The sequence below is a fragment of the Vipera ursinii genome (genome assembly GCF_947247035.1).
Source record: "Vipera ursinii genome assembly, chromosome: 1".
NCBI classification, from domain to species: domain Eukaryota; kingdom Metazoa; phylum Chordata; class Lepidosauria; order Squamata; family Viperidae; genus Vipera; species Vipera ursinii.
Window position 1 is genome coordinate 121,836,394 of NC_139512.1, and position 11,067 is coordinate 121,847,460.

General features: G+C 37.4%; 1 protein-coding gene across 1 annotated transcript; it reads left to right on the forward strand.

Annotated features, from left to right (window-relative positions):
- Nucleotides 1-9,149: 9,149 nt before the first annotated feature.
- On the forward strand, nt 9,150-10,238 carry LOC310642651 (C-X-C chemokine receptor type 2-like; the record flags this gene model as incomplete). Its single annotated transcript, XM_083366537.1, has 1 exon — nt 9,150-10,238. The coding sequence occupies one exon, from the start codon at nt 9,150-9,152 to the stop codon at nt 10,236-10,238; it is 1,089 nt and encodes a 362-aa protein (XP_083222663.1).
- Nucleotides 10,239-11,067: the final 829 nt, after the last annotated feature.

The following is an 11,067-nucleotide window of genomic DNA, read 5'->3' on the forward strand; positions in this document are numbered from 1 at the left end:
CTCCCTGGAACATTATTCCCTCTGAGGTGAGGTTAGCTCCATCTCTGTTAGTCTTTCAGAAAGTCTTGAAAACATGGTTCTTCTGTCAGCCCTGGGGATCCATGGTAAACATGCAAAGTGGCTAAATCAAACTATTATTTTTTTAAAAAAATAATAATAATTATATTGAAAGTTTTAAGAAACAAAAATAAAATATAATCTAAAATAAAGTAAGAAGGAAGAAAGAAAAAGGAAGAAACAAGAGAAGGCTAAAAAAGAAAAGAAAAAAAGAAAAATAGAAAAGATAGAAAAAAGATATAAAAAGGTCACTTCTGATCTTCTTTATGGCAGTTGTAAGTACAATTGTAGGCACAGTGAGTCTCTTCTTTCTATAATCTCTCCTATCTAACTGTCATAACCATGCTGTAAATTCATTTTTTTTATTTTTATCCAAAAAGTCGACGTTTCCAGTCAACAATAATCATAGATATTGTCTTTTCCCTAATCAAACAGGTCAATTTGGCCATCTCATCAAGTTCTATCATCTTCACCTTTCCCCCTTTATAGGTGTTGCCGGATATTTCCATCTCTGTCTGTATACAATAATCTGGCTGCAGTTATCATTTTAAACAGAGGTCCCCAGCCTTTTGGGCACCAGTGACTGGTTCCATGAAGAGAGGTTTTCTGCAGACCAGACGGGGGTGTGGTTTTGTGTGCTGCCTGCATCTTGTGGATAGGCTTTGCTTGTTTGCTGGCATGCCCCAGCCCGGTACTGGTTCACGGCCCAGGGGTTGGGACCCCTGATTTTAAAAAAGAAGATTCCTTGACTTTTTTTCAACTGTTTATCCATCAGTCTGGAAGAAAAATAATCAGTTGGCTTCAGTTGTATATTGATTTTTAAAATCCTTTGAATCAGTGTATGCATGTGAATGCAAAACCTTTTATCTGTTTTGCATATCCACCAAGCATGATATAATGGCCCTTCTTGTTCTTCACACTTCTAACATAGAGCTGATGTACCTTTATACATTCCAGATAATTTTCTGGTGTCATATACCAAGGGTAGGCAACCTCAGCTCTTTTATGACTCATGGACTTCAACTCCCAGAATTCCTGAGTCAGCTGACTCAGGAATTCTGGGAGTTGAAGTCCATGAGTCATAAAAGAGCCGAGGTTGCCTACCCCTGTCATATACCAATGGTACATCATTTTATAAAGTTTTCTTTATGATTGTAACATAGTATAAATTACATCAATTTTCCCATTGTTCCAACTGTACATTATAAACAAAAAATTAGTCCACTTTATCATATATTTTACTAGTTCTTTTTTAATGTCAATAAAAGTTTATACATTTTAGCAATCACGTTCATCATTTGTATCAATTCTGTTTCAAAAAGCAGTCTTAAAATATACAATATCATAAATTCTTTTGTCTTTGAATCTTTCTGATAACTAATTAGAAAAACCATTGACAACTATGTCTCTCTATCTTTAGATGTTCGCTTGATTTTATTTTATTTTCCCTTTGATGCAATTCTAGTATCTCACAGTATGTTAACTATTTCTGTGTGCCTATTATTTCTCCACCCTAAAATGCTTTTTGTGTTGAGGGCCACAAAGGTGTTTTCAGGCACAATCTGGATTTATATCTATTCCATATTCTCAAAATGACATTTCTAGTCTAATGATTTTTAAAATCTACATTAACCTTGGCTAAAACTAAAAAGAACATGTTTCATTTTTGTAACTGAAATGAGGGGACTTGTAACTCTCTAAAGATTAACAGATTTATAAACAAGTCATGGATTAGAGGTCATAGCATAACACATACAATACATATCACATTAGTTCTATTTATTTATATATAAATGTATACATAGAGTATCCACAGGCTGAACAATAACTCCATTTGGCTAACTTTTCTGGTTCATTTGATTTACTGTTTGCCAACATTTGATACATTACAAATAATGAAAATCAGAGGATCACTGTTACTTTTTTTAAAAAAAAGATAACTTTTGTTTTATGACAGTCATTTAGTACAATATTCCAATTCTGCCAAAAACCATCACATTTCTTACTAGTTATCCTGAGTATCTGTTAAATTAACCAACAGTTCCCTCTGCTGGTAGAAGGTGCTTTGTAAATAACTCAGGCAGTTCTGATGGGAAAGAATTGCCTTGGCCATCTTTCTATAATCTCTCTATTCCTGGCTCTGTTACAGCTTCATACCCATGTGCTGTAAGGAGAATAATTCTGATACACAATTGTAATCCTAAAATGTCACAGGACAAAGTGCAGTGCAAAGTGAAAACTTCAACATGTTCCACAATTTGTCCCACATTTTCTATGAATGCTGGCATAGAATCTATCAATAATATAATCTACAAATAATAACTATGTACATATGAAATAATTTAAGCTTCAAATTGGCATACCTTTGAGGTGGAAAGGCATTTCCTTCAACAAAGTTATTCAGCATTAGTATGAATGGGGTATCACTGCTGGTGCTGACATAGAAGATGTAGACAGTGGAAATATCTTGTGCCTCCTACCACATGACGAGTGGAAATTTACCTACCTTTTATTAGCTTATTAATAAGTAATTAGAGATTTTTGTAAGCTATGAATTAACTTTAGACACAGCTATTAGTTGTTCTTTTGCCTGCTAGGGACACTTTTTAACACTGGGTTGGTGTTGGCCAGTAGAAGACGTAGACAATGGAAATATTCTATGCCTCCTAACAGCAGATAGTCGTACAGCTAACACAGTTAAGTTCAGAATCTGGAATGATCCGGACTGAATGGTCTTGTGTTCTCCACAATACATAATCAAACATTCGTCTCTTATTCCTCTCCGCCATTCCATGCACTCTGCCATTCCAACCACTTTTCCATTCCTGACCTAATTTAGAGTAAACCCAAGAAATGTTTGCTAGAGGGGAAGGAAATGTTCTAAACATTTTCAGTTTCACAAGTTAAATTCACTCCAGTGTTAGGACTCTAAAGAATGCTGCCCTTATGCTAAACACCTTACTTGAAAATATGAACTGTTTTTCCCAGACATGGTTTGATAAAACAACAGAGTTGGAAAGGATCTTGGAGGTCTTCTAGTCCAACCTCTTGCCCAACAGAAGATCCTATACCAGGGGTCGGCAACCTCGGCTCTTTTATGACTCGTGGACTTCAACTCCCAGAATTCCTGAGCCAGCATAGCTGGCTCAGGAATTCTGGGAGTTGAAGTCCACGAGTCATAAAAGAGCCGAGGTTGCCGACCCCTGTCCTATACCATTCCAGACAATTCCAGACAAATAGCTGTCCAATCTCTTCTTTAAAAGCCTCCAGTATTGGAGCACTCATAACTTCTGAGGGCAAGCTATTCCACTGATTAATTGTTCTCACCGTCAAGAAATTTGTCCTTAATTCTACGGTAGGTTGGATCTCTCTTTGATAAGTTTCCATAAGGAGAGAGTTTTGAATCAAATAAATGTTAAATGCCTGTGATCAATTGTTGTCCACTGCTGAAAATGTTGCCACAGTGTTCCTGAGTATTTGTTGGTTAAGCATTTAGCAAGCTGCTGAAGTATGGTCTTGAGACAAGCTACAACCACAGAGCAAGTGAAACCACATTTTACAGAGCAAAATGATTTTTGTGCACCAGTCAGAAAGTGATTTTCCAGGTTTAAAAATACATGGAAAAATAAGTTTTACAAATGGGAAGTCACTTCTGAAGAGATTGTGACTTAGTACTAATAAATTCAACCTTCTCAAGATAAGTTGGTCTTCTGTTCCAGCATTCATGCCACCCAAATTTATTTATTTATTTATTTAATTAGATTTCTATACCGCCCTATTCCCGAAGGACTCAGGGCGGTTTACAGGGCAGCATAAAATACAATGTAAAATATAATATAAAATTAAAATAAATTAAATTAATTAAGCCCAACAATTAAAACAATATTTAAAAAGCTAAAACCCCTTCAGTCCATGCTCTTGATAAGTAGGCCTTGGTGGAAGAAATGTTTTCCTGTCCCTTGTTCTCAGTAGCTATTAATCAGATAGATACTGCCCCTGAAATTTCATCTCAGTGATTGATCATGTATGAGCTTCTTCCCAAATGAACATCTCCAGAAGCATGCAAGACCATTTGGGGACTGATTACATTCACAAGACTTTACATACTCAGTATGTGAACAACCACTTCCAAGAGTATTGTGTATTTGCTGTGACCACCATTTTCTCAAAGTGTCACATGTATCTTATGAATCAGGACAGCTAAAACTGCTGAGTAGATATCTACCCCCATCTCTAGCTTCACACCTTTACTCTGTCTTAATGCCTCTGCCTTTAATGCTGTTCCTCTAATTATTATTGCTTATTTCATCAGTGTGCTAATTTCCCTGTTGTGACGATCTTCTACTGGAATGCTTTTATGTGACTTCCTTATATAATGCTATGGGGTAAAAAGATATTGCATGCTTCTATTCTATGGATAGGGTAGATACCTTTGTGTAAAAAGAAAAAAAAAGTGTGATCAAGGCACAGGGAAGTTACAAACAGAAAACAGCATTAGTGCATTGTAAATTTCCCTATGAATAACACGGGAACGTTGCAAGATAAGAGGCTCATCTAAAAGCCCTCCTGTTTCTTTGTATGATCTTCTTCCACAGTTCCAAGTTCATATTGCTGTTTGTTGCCAAATTTCAGCTCTCCTTTTCTCATCTTCCCATCTAGAGATGTCAGTGAAGCATTGAGGCTCAGAGGTGCCAGTTTGAATAAGAATATATGAAAGGCACAAAGCTTATTGTTTACATTCTGTAATTCTTGACCAAAATAGTAATCACATTTTGCAACATAAATACCTGATGTCTCATTCATTCCCTTCCCTTCCCTTCCCTTCCCTTCCCTTCCCTTCCCTTCCCTTCCCTTCCCTTCCCTTCCCTTTCCTTTCCTTTCCTTTCCTTTCCTTTCCTTTCCTTTCCTTTCCTTTCCTTTCCTTTCCTTTCCTTTCCTTCCCTTCCCTTCCCTTCCCTTCCCTTCCCTTCCCTTCCCTTCCCTTTCCCCAATTCTACAGCAGTCTTCCCAACTTGTACCTGCATGGCTAGCTAGGAAATTCAGAGAGGTGCAGATCTCAAGAATCAACCTTGCAAAGATTATTCTACAGGCACTAGAGCAGCTGAGAAGTCCACCTGCTAAACAGTGTGAACAGCTTCCTGTTGCTTTATTCACCAATTCTCTGAAGAAATACTTAGAAGGGTCTAATGTTCTTTTCTGAGCACTGTGAAGGGAAGTTTTGCAAGGGTCAGTTCCTCCTGGGAAGGTTGAATGTTCAGAATCAAATTTGTGTGCTCATAAAAGGATTGTCCAGAGCAGGCAGGTAAGTAAGGAACATGCTCTTGCTCATTTTACACAACAGTGATATGAAAATTAAGTAGGAAATTAGGGTGCATAAGAGTGGAAGTGAGTTGAGTAGGAATTATTTGGTAAAATGTATGTTTTGGATGCTAATGGTATTAAAACTCAAGCTGTACTCCCTTTATGCCTCCAAATGCAATTATTGCAAAGCTAGAGCACCTTTCACCAATCTAGTGCCCTCCAGGTGAGCTGGATAAGTCTCATCATCTGCAGTCAAAATATTTAGATCACACAGGATTCTGGGAGACATTTGTTCAATGCATTTGGAGGATATCAGATTGGAAAAGGCTGTTGCAGAAGATGAAACATTTTGATGAAAAACTGGTTAGTGGACACACAGACTATTGCTGTAGTGTATATGTAATTAAAATATTTCATATTTTAATGAATGTAATGACCAAAGCTGAAAATATGCATGTTTTTCTGTTCAGCTTTTTTTTAAAAAAATGTCTCATTAAATTGAGAAGGAAAGCAGTTGTTCTCCTCTAGTTGGGGACAGATGGCAACTGGGAGCATTTTAGGGCCACCAGATTTAAGAAAGCGTTTGGGTGTTCTTTTGGAGGCCTTGATCTATAAATCCAATGATTTACAGTGATTGGCCATATTGTCTGGTTCCAATATCTGGTTGGAGAAAGCCAAATATTTAAACAATTCTTATCTACTATCTTCTGGATTATTTATGTTCTCTATTTATGGAATGTGCCCAGAAGGATGGCAATTATAATCTGGACCTTGGAACTCACTAGGTTGAGGAAGGCAGACTGTCTAGAGCTCTCATCACATCGCATTGAGAAGTTGGGGTCGGGGCTATAGAGATAGCAAGTTATGCATTAAGGCAAAATCTAGGACCCTTTATCCTATCTCAATCCTTCCCAAAGATATAATGCATCAAGGATACTGCCAATGCAAGCAAGACAATGAAAGACATGGGATTCAAAACAATAACGTCATAAATTTAATAAAACCAGAACTCAGTAAGCTTCCTTTACAGAATAGGAAAAGACTTTGCAGTTGTATGTAGCAGTAAATGGTAATGGTGAATTCTTCCAGATGAGTTCCAGAACAACCTTCTTTGGTGAAAATGCCTTGTCACCTTTATTCACACCATTTTTCTTTCTAGTTTATTAAGTAGGAGAGCTGCACAATATATTTTGATTGTTGGAAGTTGTGTATCTGAAATCAAGCATCTTTAAGTAGATGGAGAACATCTCTGTAGAATCAACCTTTACTTTAAATTAAAAATAAGGATCTCAGCAGGATAAGTGCTTGATTATTTCCATTATGAGGGGTCCCTTGTGCTCTCTGAGCTTGGTTGTTTTCTTGCAGATGTTTCATTATGGATGATCAGGGCTTTTTTTCTCATAGAATGCTCAGAACGGAGTTCCGGCACCTTTTTTGGATGGAACCTTGTAGGGTAGGCAAGGCGGGTTGTATGACATGTGTGAGTTTCGGCACCTTTTTTTTTTTTTTTACAAAAAAAGCACTTTGGATGATGTTATCTAGTTTGTGCAATGAAACATCAACAAGAAAACAACCAAGCTAAGAAAGCACCAAAGACCCCTCATTTCAACCCTGAGCTGCAATATTCTCATCAGTATTTCCATTATTTCATTAATGCTGAAAAGAAATATTAAACACTGAATATGCAAGGCTCTAAGAACATCCCCATGGAATGTGAAGTTTTCAAAATTACTTCAATCCATATTAAAAAAGAGTTTCCTTGCTTGGAAGTAGCTACTTTTAGCTGTAAGGTTTCTGCAGAGCTCATAGTAAGATTGTGGTTCAGTCATGCTTGTCCTCTTTTGTTTTTTGACATAAGGAAAATCCAATAGCTCTGGAAGTCATCAAGGTGGTGTACAGAAATATTTTTTTCACTGTGTGATACACAACAGTTGTAATTATATACAGAAGATGTTCTGAAGTGGCATTCAATATCTGCCTAGTAATTTCCTTATACAGAGATTCCAAAACTACCCTTGGCTGCTCAAGAGCTCTGTAAATTCTGTTTTACTTTTGTTTGTATGAATGATCAAGAGAGAGATTGTAAATCAAACACTTCTCCTGCCTAGATCTTCAAAAGTGTGAGTAATGAATTAAAATTGTTATACACAGAAACAATCTCAACAAAAGTGAGGAGCTCGTTAAAATTAGAAAATACACAAGTTCAGAGAAGAATGATATTTTTGTGTTGTAAAGCAATCAGAAAAAAGCGTTTTCTGGGTTGTATTAAAGTATATTTTCTTTCTGTGAAATTAGAAAATCCAAGTTTGTGTTTTCATAACTAAGAATAAAGATTGCTGGGGCAGACAATCACATCATGACGTGTTAATCAGTAGCTGTTTTCGTGTATTATTTATTGATTTACCAGATCTATAATGCTGTTCAGCTCAAACAACGTGCACTTGGGTGGTATACAATAAGAAAAAACTAACCAACCCCCCCACATAATATTTAAACATTCAGTATATAAATATAAAGGGTTGTTGAGACATTTCCATTCTTAAACTGTATGGAACTTTTCTGGATGTAGTTTAAATGTTTTTCCTCCCTGGTAGTATTAACTACCTGAATCCATGGGGCACCTCTTGTGCATGCCTACACACCCTCCCTGGCTTTTTCCATTCCCCTAAGTGCCTTCTCTGACTGATGGAATGCCTCTTGCATGCCCCCCCCATGCATCAGCTGTCTATGAATCTACTTATAGTGATTATATAACAATAAATGTCATAGGCAGATGATATCAGAGGCTAGGGGGAAAAAGGCAAAAGTACACACACAAACTAACAACTATGATTTATAATTGTTATATGTCAGAACAAAGATAAAATTTGCAGTCCTTCTCTAAGTAGTGTCTCCGATCGTGTATGTTTCACAGTTTAAACATGTCACTAAAACAATCGACTGATGAAATAAAGATCGTGTAGTGTTTCACAACATGTCATTAAAAGGTAACGATGTTAAAGAGAAGGAGTTTTTAATTACCTTTATCCTAATGTTAAAAGCACTTATTAGTGGATACCACCACTCTAAAATCAGTCCCAGATCTTATGGGATCCCATGTTGTTTTGTTTGTTCAGCCACTGAGCAGATTTATTTTTACCTCAGCCACAGGATATCCAAAATTGGGGTTGGATGGGGGGGGGGGGAAATAAAGGGTTTTTTTTCATTTGCAGATTTGAATTTCTGCAGAGGTTGTATATGTTTTCCTATAGGAAGGAACCTGCTTCAATCTCCTTCCTTAGTCAGCTTCTCCATACTTCTGTTCAGAGGTCAGCTACCTTTATGTTTTAGAGTGATCTTTTACTTTGACCATACGAGGATAGAATAAAACCTGAAAAAACTGCACAGCTTCTCTCCTGCCTTCATTTATGATAGCATAAATGAGCTCGGCCTCCTGTAATCATCTGTGTGTCTTGGGTCTTGGTATCTATGTGTCTGTGGGTCTTGGTCATATAGAAATCATCATCCACACATGTGCATTCCTCCTGCACATATTTATGCTGGATGCCTAGAAGCTGCAAGGAAGCTACAGTGACATGGCATCAGGGTGAGCATTCTGGAAATTAACAACTGTATGGAACTGTGTGTGCCAAGTGCCCATGTTCAATGTCTATTAGCTTATCTTTTTTTTTAACAATTATCAACTCTGGTAGAATCACTTTATGATTAGGATATTGCCTTGTGCCTAGAAAAAAAGTTATTGACCTGTCTTTGCTTCATGTTCAACACAGGCCTACAGCAAGATATCCAAGATGGAAGAAATCCTAGCTGATTGGGACAATATTCTGCTTACAGGCTTCCTAGATAACTATACTGATTACATGAATTATACTTTAGATTCCCTAGGTGTATATGCAGAACCTTGCATATCACAGCATACAACAGTTGCAATAAAATATATTGTAGCATTTATCTATCTGCTGGTTTGCATTTTGAGCCTACTGGGAAACTCCTTGGTGATTCTGGTGGTGAGCCTCAGCAAAGGAAACCATTCTGTTACTGATGTTTATCTCCTGAACCTGGCTATTGCCGACCTTCTCTTTGCAGTCACCTTGCCCATCTGGGCTGTGTATCGAGCTCATGAGTGGATCTTTGGCACTGTCATGTGCAAAATCACCTCGGCTCTGAAAGAAGTCAACTTCTACAGTGGTGTCCTCCTATTGGCCTTTATCAGTTTTGATCGTTATTTGGCAATAGTTTATGCTACTCGGGCAGCCACTCAGAAGAGGCACTGGGTCAAATTTGTCTGCATTGGCATCTGGCTATTCGCCTTCCTCTTCTCGCTCCCAGTGATCCTCTTCCGGGAAGCTTTTACAGACCCAAATTCCCCTCACACGGTTTGTTATGAGGACATTGGTGGGAATCAAACAACTAAATGGAGGGTAGTATTGAGAATTTTACCACAGGTGTTTGGTTTCCTCCTCCCCTTGACAATCATGATGATTTGCTACGGAATAACAGTGCACAGACTCTACCAGACAAAGAACAAGCAAAAGAAGAAGGCAATGAAAGTAATCTTGGCTGTAGTGCTGGTCTTTGTGATCTGTTGGCTACCCTACAACATCACCCTGCTTGTTGATACTTTGCTGAGGAGTGGAGTCATTACAGAGACCTGCTCAGTTCAAGAAAGCATTGACAGTGCTCTGTCAGGTACTGAGATTTTGGGAGTTGCTCACAGTTGTATCAACCCCATCATATACGCCTTTATAGGACAGAAATTCCGGAACAACTTCCTCAAGATCTTGGTCTCGCAAGGTATCATCAGCAAAGAGATCCTGATTCAATATAGGAAGGGATCCAGCTTTTCAACTTCCTCTGGTAACACTTCGACTACCCTGTAATAATCTTCCCTGCCAGAAGAAAAGGCGACTGAAAACGTTCTCTGGCTGGGCAACCTGGCATCTTCCATGGGGATACATCAAAAACTGTAGAGATCACTCTTTGCTCTGATTTGGGAATGCTATTAACATTGTTTTTAAAAAGCTGTTTATTTGTCTGAAAAGCCATTTCTCCAAGTTATGGGACTTCCTTCCTTCCCATAATTTGCATCATTTTTCTCATTTTAATATAGTGGTTTAGTACATTGGCTCTCTAAGCAATATATTAAGAACTCTACATGCATTGATATAAAAACTTGGCTTATGGATCGCAATTGAACAGACTTTGCATATAATCAAACTACATTTAGGATTTGTCTGTTAAACAGAGGTTTTACTGCAAATGGATCCATTTATATCAAACTATTACGCAAATGACCTAACTTTAATCACATGACTTGCATTTTGTTTTAAGAGAAATTTGGATTTAATGGTCCATCCTCAACCACATAATAAGAAAGGTGAGGAAAGGTTTTTTTTATAATTGTTTTAAATTAGCTGTAATTGGCCACAAGTGCAACTTCAGAACAAACAGGCTGAATATCTGAATATCTGTTAAATCAATTAATAGTTCCCTCTGCTGGTAGAAGGTGCTTTGTAAATGACAGGCAGTTCTGTTAGTAAAGAATTGCCTTGGACATCTTTCTATAATCTCTCTATTTGTATCAATTCTAACAAATAATTTTAATCCTAATGTGTCACAGACAAAGTGCAATAATTCAGCCTCCCACATGTTCCATAATTTGTCCCTTGTTTTCTATGAATGCTGCCATAGAATCCACAAGTAATAATT